General features: G+C 38.0%; 1 protein-coding gene across 6 annotated transcripts in view; it reads right to left on the bottom strand.

Moving 5' to 3' along the window:
• cacna1c (calcium channel, voltage-dependent, L type, alpha 1C subunit) overlaps positions 1-18,886 on the bottom strand; it is a 115,436-nt gene that overhangs the window by 11,748 nt on the left and 84,802 nt on the right. For 2 of the 6 annotated variants that reach the window (XM_056237356.1, XM_056237355.1), the window contains exons 10-30: positions 16,638-16,728; positions 14,081-14,107; positions 13,527-13,687; positions 12,202-12,427; positions 11,917-12,118; positions 11,707-11,827; positions 11,514-11,628; positions 11,143-11,263; positions 10,245-10,314; positions 9,818-9,950; positions 9,567-9,696; positions 9,414-9,473; positions 9,168-9,274; positions 6,964-7,051; positions 6,725-6,832; positions 6,491-6,543; positions 6,238-6,384; positions 5,841-6,042; positions 5,538-5,696; positions 5,327-5,437; positions 3,565-3,648 (exon numbers count right to left, since the gene is read on the bottom strand). In XM_056237356.1, coding sequence (XP_056093331.1) covers positions 3,565-3,648; positions 5,327-5,437; positions 5,538-5,696; positions 5,841-6,042; positions 6,238-6,384; positions 6,491-6,543; positions 6,725-6,832; positions 6,964-7,051; positions 9,168-9,274; positions 9,414-9,473; positions 9,567-9,696; positions 9,818-9,950; positions 10,245-10,314; positions 11,143-11,263; positions 11,514-11,628; positions 11,707-11,827; positions 11,917-12,118; positions 12,202-12,427; positions 13,527-13,687; positions 14,081-14,107; positions 16,638-16,728 — 2,516 coding nt within the window. Of the gene's footprint in view, positions 1-3,564; positions 3,649-4,254; positions 4,339-5,326; positions 5,438-5,537; positions 5,697-5,840; positions 6,043-6,237; positions 6,385-6,490; positions 6,544-6,724; positions 6,833-6,963; positions 7,052-9,167; positions 9,275-9,413; positions 9,474-9,566; positions 9,697-9,817; positions 9,954-10,244; positions 10,315-11,142; positions 11,264-11,513; positions 11,629-11,706; positions 11,828-11,916; positions 12,119-12,201; positions 12,428-13,526; positions 13,688-14,080; positions 14,108-16,637; positions 16,729-18,427; positions 18,497-18,886 lie in introns of all 6 variants that reach the window. The other 4 variants (XM_056237353.1, XM_056237352.1, XM_056237357.1 and 1 more) reach the window with 4 other exon arrangements.

Below are 18,886 nucleotides of genomic sequence, written 5' to 3'. Positions count from 1 at the left end.
GACAGACAGATGAAAGCTATAGCAACGCCAACCACCCACTGTACACCTGTGTGTGTGTGTGTGTGTGTGTGTGGGAATATGTGTGGGAAAGTGTCCGTCAGTGTGTTTTGAGGTACATCTGTTGGGTCGTTTGCAGGGGAGACGCCTCATAGCACATCTGTCTTTCTGCCAGCTGAGGGGCTACAGCACATGGTCCGTGTGAGGAGGAGCCATACGCTGTTCTGCAGCCGCAGACTGGAGGATGGGTTGGTGACACACGCAGACACATGCACAGATTTGACATCTCTCACGACCCGAGTCAAGAATCTCTCATAAGGTCTATCACGGTGTGTGTGTGTGATGCAGTGGGTGACTGTATGTGTGACTGTATGTAGGTGTGTGTTGAATTTCTACATGCAGAGAGACTGATTTCTAAATCCTCTGCAGTGCCACGATAGGCTGAAATGACTGTCTATTATATTTTCATGTTTTTATTGCCAATGACAATTCGATTATTTAATCGATGTTGTTGCGGTAGAACTGCAGAGGATCTGGCAACCCCAACCATGCATGTAGCACACACATTACAGAACTGGGTCAACGGTAACTTGTTCCAAATGTGCATCTGTGAGACAGTTATCATGATCAAATCTCCACACAGAGCCACTTTCAGAGGACTGCTCCATATCACAGATATTATCTCACATTGCACAAGTATAGAGATTTGGCACACACTGGTAAACGCTGCCCCCTGGAGGTTACAATCATGCCCATCGGCTGGCTGACACTCAATGATAACTTCAGGTCTTAGGCCTTGTCCACACGGACACGGGTATTTTTATAACCGGAGTTTTTCCTACAGCGTTTTTAAAAAAAATCCCATCCACACATGCTCGGTCTCCGTCTACATGAAAACGCAAAAACACGCTATCAAGCGCGATCAAGAGCATGCCACGCCAGCAGGCGGCGATATAAACCTTAACCCTAAAGCCACGTTGGCCAGTCAGAAGCGCAAATCTGACGTCAAACACAGCGGATAACGGCACACACTCTGACGTCGCAAGGCAAAAACCCCGGTTTCACTGTCTACACGACAGCACTGTAACCGGCGTTTCTGAAAATCCTCACCCTGGCAGGGGTTTTCAAAAACGTTTGGTTTCAGTGCGTTTTCGTGTGGACGAACAGCCGAACCGCGTAAAAAAACTCACGGTTATAAAAATACCCGTGTCCGTGTGGACAGGGCCTTAGGGTGAATATCACGAAAATAAATGTCTTGTTTATATTTTCAAACAAAAGAATCAATCAATCAATCAATCAATCAATCAATCAATCAGTCAATCAATCAATCAATCAACTAAATCAAAATACCCAATTTTAGATCTATTTATTTTAAATAAATTTAGTATTTAACGTAAACATATAAACCATAGTGGTATTTGCCTTATGCATGTTGTATTTAATTTATGCACATTTAAACCCACTTTCCCCAATGATAATAATAATGATAAACTTTAGATGTATTAATTCATTCTAAATAAATTAATTAATATTTAAATGTAAACATAAATTCGAGGTAGTATTTGTTGCATTTTATTTATGCTTAAATGAAAATAAATAAATAAATAAAATAAATCTCCATTTTCTTTATAATATTATATATATATATATATATATATATATATATATATATATATATATATAACATTACTATATCTTTCTTTTTATTCTTTCTTTTTGAGGTAAAATACAAATCAGGACATTTCAAGAGATTCCCCCTGGTTGGTCAATAGGAGTTTTCTGAAATGCGTTTTAGCCAATTAATATCAGTGATTGTGGTTGTATCAGTCAGCCAACAGCTAATGACACAGGGAGCAGGCCTACACAGAATGCTATGAGGGTGTACAAGAGTACAAAAGAAGAAAGAGAGAAGAGACAGAAGAAAAAAAAACACTGAAAAAGGGGAGGAAAATGCAGAACAGAGAGACAGAAAAGAAGAGGCATTCATAGAGAAGGATGCAATGTGGCATCGTCAGCAAGACAGAGCTGGCAAACACTCCCATCTCTCCACCCCCCGCTTCTGTCCAATCAGACACCGCGAATCAGACAGCGCCTCCAACAGGCAGGGAGGACAAAGCACTGAGAGGAGCAGAGCGGCCTCAGGGGGAGGAGGGGTTACATTAACGCTTTTCTAAGGGAGAACAGAGTCGTCCGGTTTCACTCTAATCTCCTTGTAGCACTGAGAGGAGGGACTGGCTATCAGCACGGATTCATCAGTTTCATTTCAGATCACTAATCAGATTAATTAACGGGTTAATGAAGCATGAGAAAAAAGTGCTCAGAGTTTTCTCAAAGGAAAATAAGGGGGGAAAAAACAAACAATCACAATGCTGGGACAAAGGTCATGCCTTTATATCAAATCAGATGCTCGATGAAGAGAAAACTCCAACCAAATCAAACCCAGTCAGTGCTGAAATGGATGTGTATAGCAAAACAGGGGGTATATCTCCGGCACAACTGCTGTCAATCATAAACTACCTTCAATAATTCCTTTTGATCAAAGAGCTCAAATCTTTAACTGAAGTTAAAAAAAACAACAACACATGGACCTGTAGTCTTGTAGTCAATGTTCATCTACCTTCAAGCATATTCATGTAGCTTGATGTTCTCAGAAGATGGAGGATGTGTTTTCATAACTTTTTAGAATAAATAGTAACAGATAAAACCACTACCACTCAAAAGTTTGGGATCAGTTTTTTTTAAATACTTTACCTTTTGACCAATTTAATGCATCCTTGTTGAATTGTTAAAGTAAAGACATTTATAAAGTTACAAATAAATGCTGTTCTTTTCATGAAAAACATCAGTTTCCACAGAAATACTAAGCAGCACAACAGTTTCCAACATAGATATTAATGAGAAATGTTTCTTGAGTACCAAACCAAACTTTTGAAAGGTAGTGTACCTGTATAAAAACAGTGCCAAAGATAAAGTGCTGTCTGAGTTTTAACTACAGATTTTTTTTTTTTTTTTTAAATATGAATTTGACATTTTACAAGTGATGATTTCAGGTGAAACCCAGCCAATCTACCAGATATTCATCAAGTTTCCCATTTAAAACCACATTTAAATGTGGCCCAAATTCGAAGAGAAAAATGTTGACCCTTATATGCGCTTTTGTTGTTTACACACATACAACAAGTCTGTACCAGATCTAAATTGGTTGACAATATAAATTAAGTATTAATACCAATGTGGAGGGGGGAAACAGTTTTTCTGAGTAGAATCTGGGCTCTTCTGTCCAAATGAGTTTGAAGGTTTATGAATCGATACAACAGTTAAACATTTATCAGAATTTATTGAATTATGGGCAACATTGATAAGACTGACCATCCATCTTAATGTAACTGATTGGCAAAACAATTTGATTGAATATTGATTGTGAAGCCAGAATATATCACCCTGAGAGCTATACAAGGTCATTCATGCCTATGTGTGCGGGTGGAGGGTTAAAGCAACTCCATCTTTGTTAGTGTGGGAGGGTTATGGGGGTGCAGGCAGGCAGATTGAGAGAGAGAGATTACTTACGTTAACCTCTGTGATGGCTATATCAACAACACTACCCACTACAATAAGGGCATCAAACGTGTTCCATGCATCAACAAAATAATGCTGGACGGAAAAAAATGAAAAAGAAAAGGAGAGAGGAGAAAATAAGGAAGAAAACAGTTACACATGAACATTTAACTCACAGAAGACATGAGGAAAAAAATCATAAAATCAAATGACGGGTGTGAAGAAATCAAAACGAAATCAGAGAATCCCATGATGACCTGGGACCTGTCATGCTCCACAACAGCAGTCAAACATCCATCAAAACCACCCTGAAAAGAATGGCCGGGACTCCTGGGTTAGTTCAGGTGTGACTGTTAGTTACAGCAAAAAAATATACATCACGGCCTGGAAGATGAATACAAGCGTTCGCTCTCTCTCTTTCACTGGCCTACTGAAAAACGCTCCTGTTCGAACCATTCGTTTTCTTGCGCGCTGTGTGCCCTAAATAAACCTCTCACCACCAGAGGGCGACCTGCCATAGAAGCCATCTTGCCATTGGAACAGGAAATGAAGAGTTGGAGGAGATAGCAGGAGCAGAGAATGGCAGGAAGCACAGGGGAATGAAAGACAGCAGAGATGGACAGGAGAGCAAAAGAGAGAAAAGGAGGTGGGAAAAGAGAGAGAGAGAGAGAGAGAAAGAGAGAGAGGTGGCGATGTACTTACGTTGATCTCACTCAGAATGACGTCTATAATGCTGCCAATTACGATGAGGAAGTCAAAAACATTCCAGGGGTCACTAAAGTAACCCTACACAGGACGAGGGGAAGGTGGGGTGAGGGGTGAGAGAGGGCAGTTAGAGAGGCAGAATTGACCATAACTAGCGCTGCCCGTACCCATGATGCATGAGCACAGTCAACATCCCAAATGCTCGTTAGCCAATTACAATTCAGCACAACAAAATCACCTCATCCAGACTTTCAGGAAATTACTGATTAAATATATCCATTTCCACAGGAAAATGCTCTTAGAATTGTGTTGATGCTCTTGTATACTGGGAAAAGATGGCTTTCATTGCGCTAGAGGAATTCTGAGAGCACGTCTGCTTCTTCCTGTGAGTAATTCTGAGCGGTAATATTTGATTTGTGCTTAATAGGGCAGGAAACCTTTAACGGACTGGAAATGGCTGCCAAGTTATGCAAGAAATAAAGCTCTTTAAACACTAACTGATAGAATTACTGGCTGTCTATGTCTTAAGGCAGGCGATGTAACTCATTTCTGAAGAAGAGCGTGAGAGAGACTATTATTTTACATTACATTTATCTCAGTCATCATCTGGGGCAAAGCTAGTGATTGTAGTTAAAGCCATATAGGGTAAATAAGTGAAATGTGACATTTCTGGTGATAAGCAGAGTTATCCACTATAAACTGCATTTTTGATAAAACAAAACAAAACAAAAACAAAACAAATAAAAACATAAGCAAATGAACAGAAAACATCTAGCCTGGAGGACAGCTGCAAAAATTGGTTATTAAATGGCACACAGCAAAAGAACACAAAAGCACTGATAATAAAATACTAAACAATGCATGCTGGGACATCTGTATTAAGAATAGCTCATAGTCTAATCATCTCAAATCTGATATTTAAAAATTATATATAATTTCATTTTAAAGACTTGATTTTGAGTATTTCATGGACACAACAGCCTAATAATAAATCTAAATTCACTGCTTAATTTAAATTTTTTGTAATATATAATACATAAAAACAAGCAGGGTGTGTGTGAGGACGTACCCTTGGTTTGAAGGCGATGAGTTTGAGGATCATTTCCACAGTGAAGAGGCCGGTGAACAACATATTGAGGATATTCATGGCTTTGTTGAAGGACTGAGATTGACCATGATGCTGCAAACAACAAAATTAATAAAAAAAAATATATTTTTTAAAAAGATAAGGATCTGTGTATTTGTCTGTATGCATTAGTTAGGTTCCTGAGTGTACTGACCTGCATGGCCAGGCAGATGGTATTGAGAAGAATGAGGGTGAACATCAGGTACTCAAAGTAGGTGGAGTTCACCACGTACCAAACCTTGTACTGATACGGGTTCTTGGGGATGTACCTGCGCAGGGGGCGAGCCTTCAGGGCATATTCCACACACTGACGCTGTACACACACACAGAAACACATGGACATATATAATCAGAGTTACACTTTAAAACACTCTCTGTATTCCTGAAGAAATACTATACATTTCAACCATTATCAAAAACATTCATTTAACCAAACTCGATTTATTTACTGGTCTACCTGGTTCTTGTCCAGCTCACAGTTCTTGTACTCTTGCTCTCCCTGCTCCTGAAATGTCACAATCACGAAACCTACAAATATGTTCATCATGAAGAAGGCGATGATGATGATGTAGATGATGAAGAATATAGAGATGACCACCCGGTAGTTGTAGATCGGCCCAACATCCTCTGTATGGGAGTCAATGGCTCTGTAGAGGAGCCTGTGGGAGGACAGAGAAGTTCCTGTCAGTGTTTTGAATCACTGTTTTGAATTAAAAATATATATTACAGACTGTTCACTTGAATAAATATATTAAAATAGAAACACATATTTTAAATTAAATTTTTGATATATAGTGTATGTGAAGTATGTCTGTGAGCATATGAGTAAGTGTCCGTGAGTTTGTGTATCGTACGCTGGCCAACCCTCAAAAGTAGACACGGCAAACAGAGCCATCATGCCCTGCAGAACATCATCAAAGTTGAAATCACTATTCTCCCATGAACGCAGAGCTTTCTCTGGCTTCCCAACATTCCCATCCTTGTACAATATGTATGACCCCCTGTAACACAAACACACACACACACACACACACAGATGAATTGGCTTTGAGCAGTTTTTTTAACTGTAAATGTACATCTTTGCATCCAAAGACAAAGGGACGTTACCTGCAATCGGCCTGTGTCTGTTTAGAGGTGTCTGTGCAGTAGTAGAATTTGCCCTAGAAAACAAACATTAGTTCACACACATTGACTAATGTGCCAACAGCACATACAAAACAACAGCTGGGTTCCGGAATTAAAAAAAATCATGTTTATGTTCTCTATAGAGAAATAGGTTTTTAATGTATAAACCTGTTCGATCTGTTACTGAAGTGTGTGTTGTGAAACAGCAGAACTTACCTTGAAGAGTTGAACACCAATACAGGCAAACATGAACTGCAGCAAAGAGGTGACGATGACGATATTCCCAATGGTGCGGATGGCTACAAACACACACTGGACCACATGCTGTGGATGCAAATAAAGCTCTCAATTAAAATAAATGTTCATCACATCTATCACAATACATGAAAAGCATTGGTCAGAGTCATCTGAACAGTTTTTTGTGCAAATTTTCTGTGAATAAAAGAGAGACTCACTTTGAGGCCCTTGGCTCTGTTGATTGCTCTCAGGGGCCTCAATACCCTCAGCACTCTGAGAATCTTCACTACATTAATGGCACTTGACCTGTGAATCACAGCGCACAGTTTAGCACCACCAATCACACTGGCTAATTACTGATCATGTGACCTACGCACAACACTATACAGAGATGCAGATTCCCACGGACAGCAGGGGAGGTGAGAAATGCAACTCCATATTAATCTTAATTACACTGGATATGACCATTTATATGTATAGATTAAACGTAAAAAAACAGTTAAAAGTTTTGTTTCATAATAATTAATATTAAAATATACAAAAATATATTTAAAAAAAATTGAAAGTGAGCAACAGGGTCTCATTTACAGTTGGGATTTAGTTTTAATTTAGATTAAGGATTTATATTTAAATGTCGTTGCTGACCTCCTCCCATAGGATGCTAATTAATTTAGTGCCAGAAATTTGGAACAGACAGCATCTTTATTGGCCCAGTGTTATTTATTTTAACATTATTTGTATTATAATATTTATTCATATTTTTGATTAGCTTTCATGTTCATATTTTCAGTTTAATTTTAGTTTAAATTATCTTTATTTCAGTTTTCATTTTAGTACTTAAACTTTTATAATTTTATTAGTTCCCAAGGCATCGTTTCAATTTCCATTATCATTTTTTACCACAAGGTGACACTGTATCAACTGAAACTTTTTAAATACCCTCAGAGGCATGGTGATGACACTTACTAAGATTCGTAAGGATACGCCAATGTGGTCATACAAATTCTAAATGGCCTACACCTAAAATAACTGGGTAACTGGGAAATAGTAACACTGGGTTGGCTGTGTCACGTCTTGGTTGTGGTCCATGTTTCATGTCAGTCATGTTTCCTGTTGTAATGTGATGTCCATCCATGTGTTCCCAATGTGAATGTGTCATGTTGTCATTGGTTGATTGTCATGATTATGTTCACAGGTGTCACTTGTCTAGTCATTAGTGTGTATTTAAGCCCTCATGTTTTCCATGTGTCCTGGGGCCTGTACCATGATGGTAGTTGAACAAACTCCGGGTTACAGGATTAGTTTTGAGTTGACCAAACCAAACCGGCTTTGTTGGTACCATGATGCTGATCATCAACTTTATCAACTCAGGCTTGGATCCTGAGTATAGGTGTGACATCAGTAGCCAACAGCCAATCACATGCTGAGAAGAGAGAAGCAGCGCGATTCACTTTTCTCTTCTGCAGAATATTTTTTTTTAAATTAGGAATTTAAACAAATTTACACACCAAGAACAAAATAGCTGTCTATGAAAGAGCACAACTAAAAGAAAAAGTCTTGCTATATCAGTGCAAGTAAAAGTTGTGAAGTTAATTTATTCAGTTGATAAAGGTATAGAGAGCATTGAACTTTTAAGATCACATTTTGTTCATTTTATAGCTTAATCTATTGATTCTAAAGCGTATTTATATTACCTTTATATATTTATTCCTTTAAATTGTACTTAAAAAAAATGATAAACTAAAATTGTACGTGTGATCGATTAATAATTACATGAATAATATCTAAATCATACAAAATTATTATTTTAAATAAGTGTTACTAAAAGCCAGACGATTTTGTCTTTAAAAATCATTTGCTATGTAGTGACCTTTAATTTGGAGTAGAAACAGGTGGAGTGACTTTATCCTTTGCTCACAGCTGATTGGTCCAATTTCGGGTTGAGATCTCTTACCTGGAACATAATCTGCCCCGGACCAGGTTAGCCGTGGAGTGTGAGTTACTATGGCGATGAACACTGCTAAAAGCCAAACCACTTTCATGGTGCATAAAACCTAGGGTTGGCGCAAACTAAACTGAAACATACCTGGCTAGCCAGCTAAACCGGCTTCATGGTATAGGCCCCTGGTCAAGTATTGTTTCCCTGTAACCACTGTTGGTAAGCGTCATGTCCATGTTTCTGTTTTGAGTTCCATGCCAAGCCATTCCTTTGTTTTACGTTTGATCTTGTTTTGAGTATTAATAAATTGCACTTGGGTTCTACAACTTGCCTCTAGTGGATCACCTGTTACAGGCTGGACATGAACTGAATAGCATTTGATTGGACATAGATATTAAAAAGGGTTGCACTGGATAGGTTATTTGTGACATGAGAAGCAGTAGTACTGGTTAGTTTGTCAGTTAGTTTGGAAAAAGTACTTACTGAATTCCAGAGGAGATCAGAGACACACTGACCACCACCAGATCCAAAATATTAAAATAATTTCGACAAAATGAACCCTTATGTAGGAACGCTCCATACGCTGTCATCTGAGAGGAAGAGCAGACAAATGGAGAGACAGCGAGGAATTAGATGAGTATGAAAGAAACTCATGAGAAGGTTATAGTAGGAAAGATATTATTAGCATGAAATGAACAAGGACACATTTACCTTTACATGTAAATTTACCTTTAATATGATCTCTATGGTGAAGATTCCTGTAAACACATAATCTGCATAGCCTAGAATCTAGCAGAGAAAAAGTGAGACACGCACATATCAAAGCCTCGTAACAGCAGCGCTACAAATATGATGTATATGTCAGTGTGTGTTTGCGTGTACCTGATTCCTGAATGAGTCATTCTTCACTGGGTCCTCCGCTGCCAGTGAAATGCTGCTCAGCAGTATAAAGAACAGGATTAAATTGGTGAAGACGTTGTGGTTTACAATCTTATGACACAAAACCCTGAACCTACAGAAGAGAGAGAGAGAGGTAGGAGAGACATTTTCGAGTGTGGACTGTAGAATACATACCGAGTGACATAACCCACTGAAAATCAAGGTCTATAGGTGTGTGTGTGTGCATTTCATACTTGTTACTGGGGCTGAAAATAAAGAAAGCTCTGGCTTCTGGCATGGGGATGGCTTTCTCCTTCAGCTGAATGTCGGAGAGTGGACGTGGACGAGGACCTACTGGCATCTCTGGCTCTTCCTCGTCCTCCGCTCCTGCTAAAAAGAACAGACAAAAGAGAATTAAAAAAAAAAAAAAAAAAATCCACTAACTGCATCAGACACATCATTCCTCAACAGTCCAACAGAAGAAGTCTTCGCATCACTCTAATGACCCACGTCATCTAGTGAAGGTGACAAGGGCCGGGGAGAAGATCTTTTCTCAACTGAAAAACAATTCACATCGAGTGCTCCCAGAGCTGAATAAAACAGGCCTGGGCTCTTCTGTGGAATTACTTCTGTCAGTTTCCTCGGTTTTTTTATTTTTATATAAATATATTTTTAACACACCTGGGAAATCGTTCACAGGATATGGATTCTTCTCTTCGTTCTCCTCCCCCGTGTACTCATCTATGTTGATCTAAAATCAGAGAAGCAAACCATTTTAAAAATGTTATAATATTAATTATTATACAATTAATACTATTATTTTAAAATGATTATTATTAATAATAATATTATATTATTATTATTAATTATTATTATAAATACTTTTTTACCCAACAAATTACTGTAAAGGGAAATTAATTTAAAAAAACGATTCATTAGAAGAATTAATTATTACAAATAAATGAACAACTACAAAGTCCCAGTGCATCTGTAAATGGCTGTGTATTCGTGTATGGTTTGTATGTCATTTTTTCCACAATAAACAAAGATTTGAACATTTGTGTCATTTATTTATCATGGTGTTGTTACCACCATTTTAAACAAGTCATTCTAGGCTGTGTGCAGAATAAAGATTTGCCTTTGGAGATAATAATATTATAATTAAAATTTAAATTATTATTATTTCTTCGCCCAAATTACTGGAAAATGTTAATTAATCCCCAAAAACTTAATTAGACAATTATTTTGAAGAATTATCTTAATAATAGATTAATTGATACAAAAAGTCCCTGTCCATCTAAATATAAATGCCTGCATATTTGTGTGTGTGGTCCGTTGTCTTTTTGCATTGATGCATTGAGATTTTTTATGTTAATTAACTTTCTCCTTTATCGTATTTACAAATATAAATACAGTGTGTGGTGCTTTCAGAATGTACTACTGGGACTATCAATTAATCCAAACAATATTATGAACATAAGTGATTTTAACATGTTTTTGATTTCACTCTAGGGTGTGCACTATATTCCTATTATTATTGCTTTATTTTGTGTTTCTATCTCTGCCTCTTGCTAGTGACCTTGGTGGCAGTTGGTGTCTCTCCATCAGAAGTGATGGATTTTAGTTCAATCTTTTCCTCTTTCTTTTTATCCTCCAGAGGTGGTTTCTCAGAGTTCTGGCGCTTCTCGGGACTAGCCGTTCTGTAAGACAGAAATCACGTCATAAATGTGTGTGTGTGCAGCTCTACCGTCCCACTAAGCACCTGTATTTACAGCTCTTCAGAGGGGCAAAAACACTTCTGTAAAACGATACTTCATTTCCTAATGAAGTCATAACCGATACAGCCTTAATGAGCTCATTAAGCGAGAGACAGGAAATCCTCATAGGAAGGTTTAATAGCCCCTCAGACCATCTAAAAGCACTGCACTTATATGAACTGAGTCACTGAACCTGGCTAGTTTCTTCCTCTCTTTCTCCTCCTCTTCCTCTTTCTGTGCTGATGTCAGACTTTCGGCGTCTGCCAAGTTGTCCACGGCAATGGCCAAGAAGACATTCAGGAGGATGTCTGTTTAGAGTTCAGGAACATCCAGGAACAGAACTATCAGTTTTATAAGATTAGAAACAGGTGTTTTTTTTAGGATACAGTTTCCACAGATGAAGAGGATGATGAAATAAATGCAGACGAGCATGCCAGGAAAGGAGGGCCCTCCATAGGCCATGATGCCATCATACATCACAGAGTTCCAGTCCTCACCGGTTAAAATCTACAATCACAAAACAAATTCATGTCACACATGGGTCATGTTTAATGACACATGTAGAGTGTGTGCTGAGATTCAGACTGTGGCAGAACCTGAAAGACGGTGAGGAGAGACTGGGGGAAATTATCAAAGGTGCTGCGGCGGGTCTCATCGAAGTTGAACTTGCCACCAAAGAGCTGCATTCCAAGCAGACTGAAGATGATGATGAACAGGAAGAGCAGCAGAAGCAGGGACGCGATCGAACGCACCGAATTCAGTAGAGACGCAACCAGATTACTGAGAGAGTTCCAGTACCTGAGAATGGACAGTCAGAATTAATACAAAGTCACACACCACAACTAGCTAAACATACACACACACACGTCTCAAACACATACCTGGTGATCTTGAAGATGCGGAGCAGACGTACGCAGCGCAGCACAGAGATACCGAGGGGTGACATGATCTTTGTCTCCACCAGGATGGTCTCCAGAATCCCACCGCACACCACAAAACTGTCGAAGCGGTTAAAAAGGGAGACGAAATAGGCCTGTAGGCCCAGGCTGTACATCTTCAGCAGCATCTCACCGGTAAAAAGAGCAAGCAACACCTTATTGGCGATATCTGTAGGCACATAAACAACACATCCATTCACTTTAAGATTTATACAAATTCAAAAGTTCGGAGTCAGTAAGATTTTTTTTAATGAAATGAATACTTTTTATTCAGCAAGGAGACATTAAAGTGATCAGAAATGACATTAAAGACATTAATAATATTACAAAAGATTTATACATTTAAATAAAAGCTGTTCTTTGGAACTTTCTATATAGGTATTTATCAACGAGTTTCAACGTTGATAATAATATTAAATGTTTTTTGAGCAGCAAATCAGCATATTATACTGATTTCTGAAGGATCATGTGATACTGAAGACTGGAGTAATGATGCTGAAAATTAATTTCATTTATTTTAAATTGTAATAATATTTCACAATATTACTGTTTTTAATGTATTTTTGATCAAATAAATGCAGCCTCAGTAAGCATAAGAGATCTTAGAACAGTAGTGTACATTGAGTGGATCCGAAAAAACAAATATAGTGTGACATTACACACAGAATCAATATTGTGTTATTTTTTTATATATATATTTTTTTTATATCTACAGTAATGTAGCATTATTAACAGAGCAGCCTTGGTCGGCCAAGTATTTTTCATTTTGTCTATAGACATTTCAAAACATCTTTTAATATAGATAGACCAGACCAAGGCTCTGAGATCAATCACATTACAACATTTGACAGGGTTTAATGAGACTGGATGGTCACTGCTGAGCTCCAAGAGACTGTAGAGCAGGGATGGGCAACTTCGGACCTGGAGGGCCACTTTCAGAGTTCAGCTCCAACCCAAATTAAACACACCTGAACAAGCTAATCAAGGTCAAGAATGCTATTTCCTGGGTTAGAAACTCTGCAGGACAGTGGCTCTTTAGCCCTCTGAAGTTGCCCATTCCTGCTGTAGAGAGATATGAGACATGGAACACATAAAAGTAGCATTGCCAAAGGGAATTAAACTAATTACAGTACAGTTTATCAAAAGTTTATCAAAGATACATTTTTACAAATATTTGACCGCTCAAAGCTACATTGTTTTATATTTCAATAGTTACAGTATTTTAGTATTGTATTTTGAAATATGTACAGTATTGTAATGTTGAGTACCTTGAACATTGGTGAGCCAGTCTAGCTGCTGATGGTGCTCTGAGGCAATGGTAAGTGTGTTCAAAAATACCAGGAAAATCACCAGCCAGTAGAACACATTTGACTTCACTGCTGCGCGGCACTTGCGCCGGCATAACCGATTCCACCGGCGTGAATATCGACTGCAAAAACAAAGACAGAGAGATAGAGAGACGAAGAGAAGAATGTTATATAAAAAGTTCAGAATTCAAAGTATGTGCAACCTGATTCTTCAACCCGCAATTCTTACCAGCTGGGATAAATATCCTTTCAGTATTCACTAACTGCACTTTCTATAAACATAACTATGTGTGTTTCAACTGGCAGTGATTGGAAATTCTGCTGCTCTGAATTATTTTGGCATCTATAGCAAACAAGTCTGAATAATTCTGAACTTGTTAATGGATATGCAGCCACTGATTAGAGGGCAACCGTGATGATCAAAACACAACACTGGCATCAAAACACAACACACACATATATATATATATACATGAGAGGCAGCCTCGCCTGCAGACGGTATGTAATGTACTAACCTGAATTTGGATTTGGAGATCCTATTTCTGGAATGGAAAACAGAATGTATTATACATTCAGAACAGACACGACATCATGAAGGACAGTGTTTCCACAGAGACATCAGAACTGGGGGGGCAGTCAGGTGGGCTTGCTCATACATCATCACTGTTACAGCGCCCCCATGTGGAACAAAAGATGATGAGCAGGAGCAACTGAGTGACACCCATAGATAGACAGACAGATAGACATAGATAGACAGATAGATAGATAGATAGATAGATAGATAGATAGATAGATAGATAGATAGATAGATAGATAGATAGATAGATAGATAGATAGATAGATAGATAGATAGATAGATAGATAGATAGATAGATAGATAGATAGATAGATAGATAGATAGATAGATAGATAGATAGATAGGATATCAACAGGTCTGTTTTAGTTTAGTGTGATGCATTGGCTTGACAAATGTTGTTTTCAGGAAAGACTTATAGTTTACAGCATAGGTTCTCAAAGTGCGGCCCGCGGGCCAATGGCGGCCCGCCGAAACATTTCTGGCGGCCCGCGATAACATCTGATAACATCTGTAAAACTGTTAAAACTATTGCTTTGAAAAAATGAATATCTCCGTTTAGTGGTGTTTAGCGACATCTATAGGCATAAGCGGTAATTACATGGTCCGACCGACCGATCGCACTTGACCTCACTCCCAAGGCCACCAGGAACAGTGGTTGTCTACACAGGAATAGGAATCGTGGCCAACCGAAACCAGCACCACAAATCCCATTGCAATTTAAAAGGGTATGTTGACCAAGTAATCAATATTCAATGTGACTTAATAATAATCTTAACAATGTCAAGCTTATTAATAGCCGCGTTTCCATTAGCCTACCTTTCAAATTTTTCGCGGGCGCGAACACTTGCATTTTCCTATCAACAGTGGAAACAACTTAAACTAGTCTATCATTTCTGGTCATACAGAAAATAATAATGCATTATTCGCAACTACTTTTATTTGTGTAAACTCATAACAAGAAAACGTGCTTTTGTAAAATAAAATAAAACAATCAGTAGGCCTAGGCTACGCGCTTTCATGATCTCCGTGAACTGGAGCGCGAGAACTGAAACAAAATATAGCCTATGTAGGCTAAAGCTTAAAATGTGCACTTTAAAACAAACAAACTCGAATCGAAAGCAAATACCTGATTATGTGATCCGTATGAAAGGTGGATTTCTCTCTAAAAGCGCATCTGCTTAACAGCGGAGATGGAGATATGTTTTTAGCCGACACTTAACAATAGTTTATTAATAAACAATTAAAATGCCTCGCTGTTTTTTCAGACGCATTTATTATCATTAGCCTATAACTCACCTCTAAATCAGGCTAGATCAGACACAGGCTATATGGCTCTTCTCATTCATCACTGCGGGAAAAATATAAATTCCAGGTTCTAATTTGGCCTTAGAAAACCAGTATTCCATATTAATTTGTGAATATTTAAAATATTTAATAAAGGGGCAAAAAGTCACTTAAACAAAAATCTGAAAAAGTCTGTCGATATTTACTTTTTTTGCGCAGCAGTTGGTGAAGCCAGTTCAAATTAAAATTGTGTTCAACTTTGCGTTTTAAAAAGACAACAACCGTTCATTTTTCGTTTTTCAGTTACGGGTTAAAAAAGATACATAATAATATGCAAATCTGCAATAATGGAAACGCGACTAAAAAGCAATGATAGAAATGAATGATGATGATGACTTGTTTGGTAAGCTTCTATTTTAAAAGTTTCTTTCTCTCCCCACCCAAGATTTTCACAAGTTTTGCCAGGTTTAGCCTCAGTTAAGTTAATTAAAATGTGTTTATTGCAACTAATGTAAACTGTAGAGATGCAACCTGGTCATTAAAATAATTTCAAATGGGATTTTCTTTTCAGTTTTTTTTTCTTTTTCGTTTTCTCCCCCGCCCCTTTGGCGGCCCTCAGTTCAATGTTGGGTTCCTAAATTGGCCCTCACCTATCAAAACTTTGAGAACCCCTGGTTTACAGGAATACATTTTTGTTCAATACATTTTTTCGTTTAACTTTGTATTCACATTTGCGAGTAATTGAACAGTTCTTCTGATTTAACAGTTTAATAGATTCACATTCAATTTTCAATATCTGTGGGAATGTTTGTATATAATAACTATTATGGCTATAGTGTTCCTATCTGTGTTTGTGACATAAAACACTGATCACTGACAGGGCAGATCAGCTGGAAAACAGACAACAGCAACAGATGCACAGAGAGAAAACGACACTGAAGATCACGGGAGCGCCAGAAGCCGCCCACTGGGCCATGCTGACCTCGCCTGCCAGTTTACTGCCAAAAACCTGGGACTCCGTTTAAAACTAGAGCTCAACCTTACAACTGAGATTTCTGTAAATGTCTGAATACTGAAAAGAATATGTCTGAAGAGGATTAAACATGGGGCAAAATGAATATAGGAATTAGAGAAAAGCAGAGGAGATGATCAGGAAGGAGAACAGAAGCAAGAGGAGAAAAGAGGATGAACGGAATGCTGTGGAGACTTACGCCATACGGGTACAGCAGGTCTCTCCTTCCATGTCTCCAGCTGGAGCATTATCAGTGTTCACTGACTCATTTTCACTCGCCGGCATACTCACTAAGAGAGAGAGAGAGAGAGAGAGAGCGAGAGAGAGATGAATTACCAGTAAAGACGATACTCATTGCTCATCAAAGGCTGGTTTCACACACGCACTGACAAACAAGAAACTGACTTCCAACCTGTAAAGAACACTTTGACAGCAGAGATTAGATCAGGGTCCAAAATAAAAAAATACTAAATGTCAAATGCCAGTAATCACAATATATTTTCACTATTTTTGTGATAAGTGCAGTTTCACTGAGAAACAGAGACTAGATAATTTTGTATATAATGCTGCAAGCATCATAAAGCTGGTTGTCAGCAATATGCAATAATAAAAAATGAATAATCCTAAATTCCACAGAATAAAAAAAACTAAATCATTACATACAAACATAGTTGTTACTGTGCCAGTTCTTTATAAACACAGTCCTGATAACATCCAAGCCAGCTTTTCATCCATATCCATGCTCAGATGTGACCTTCAACGTTTAAGATGAACCATGATTAAGATGAAAGTGCTTGCAAAGAATAAAATACCACACTTCATCAACAGACACATACTTACAACATACTATACTCTTAGTATAGTTTTATGGGTGTTGAACCTATGAATCAATCTTGATTAAACTAGGCCTTAAATACATAAAAAAAAAAAAAAAAAAACGGAAAACAAAACAAAAAACAGTTTGACAAACTTACCCAAATATGTCATGTAAAAGATTCTGTTGCCAGCCAAAAGTCTAATCTACCAATCAGCATGCAGGCCTACAATTCCATCTCATTAACATGCATAGGGGGCGGGCTCAAGCAGGGTCTCTAAATTCCATGCTGCATCCTCATTGGCTCTGACCTTTTTTCCCCTAATTCTATTTCTCAAAAAAAAAATATATATATATATATATATATATATATTTATATATATAATATATATATATATATTATCAACCAGAATACACCACCCTTGGAAATGGGATTATGGGATTATGTTTGATCGAATATCACGAGAGAAGATTACAGATGTCGAACAGTGACATTGCATCATTAGTACACTGATGATGTATTTAGAAAATTAATGTATTTTAGATGGAAATGATTGTTACTCTTGTCATTTTTTCTTCTTGTTTTATTAAAGATATAAAAAAATAACATAAACACGAATGCAAATCTAGCGTAGACCGATGGGGATAGGCAACATGAGTCAGAAAAAAATATGTCCACAATACTTTGCATCCTATCTCTCTATGAACGTCTCACAATGGCTGTCAAAGAGAAACCACAATCTCAGAGTCAGAACCATCTGGACCGTGGTGTGCACAGCAGAACTGTTTCTGTCTAGGCATCACATGCAGATCACATCAGAACAGGAGCCTGTGTGACTGAAATGTAATACAAAGCACCTGATTCTGATTAAAATACCTGGAGAGAAAAAAAAAAAAAAAAAAAAACAACAACATGCTAAAAGTCCAGATATTTCAAACAGAAAAAACTTCTACCACCCAAAAGAGCAGTGGGCCAAAATTTCAAAACTCTCAGATCTTCATGCCCATCATCCTCATTCAGAAATCTAAAAGAACTGAGCAGGGAGTCCCCATCACCCTCCGTACCCAGATTGGAGGGTGAGGATGGGTTAGGGGTCAGTATAAAGGTCTGGGAGGCTTGTTGCACTTTTGCCATGCAGACGCAAAAGTAAACCGTGGTTGCTATTGAGACGCACACGCCTTACGAAGCAGAGCCGCTTTTTTCTTCACCGCTCCACGGATGTACTGTAAACGATGAGTCTTCCCTGAAAACAACAGAGCAAGACTCAAACAGTCAAAGACAGACACATTCGCAGACACTGAAAGAGAGAGAGAGTCCACCAGTCCTCTCCATCCTGAACATTTATCATTGAGCACGCAAGTCACACCCAACACTTAACATAAAACATCACTGTTCATACAAAACACACAAATAATTGTTGCATTAATGAGGTGCAGTTCTATTTTGTGCCACTAGATGTGCGTCAGCATGTGCATTGGGGTATATCTGAATATATTGTACGTGTGTGAAAGTCCTTTCCCATCTGATCTCAGTACACAATCTCAGGCTATGAAAAAAGTCCAAATACACACACACACACACACACACACACACAAGTATATCCCTGCAAGAACTTATCGTTTGCATCTATTAT

This window comes from Rhinichthys klamathensis, unplaced genomic scaffold (genome assembly GCF_029890125.1).
Source record: "Rhinichthys klamathensis goyatoka isolate OS25496 unplaced genomic scaffold, OSU_Roscu_1.1 h1tg000485l_1, whole genome shotgun sequence".
Taxonomy (NCBI): domain Eukaryota; kingdom Metazoa; phylum Chordata; class Actinopteri; order Cypriniformes; family Leuciscidae; genus Rhinichthys; species Rhinichthys klamathensis.
Note: the sequence above shows the minus strand (reverse complement) of the source record. Positions and strands in the feature narration are given on the sequence as shown.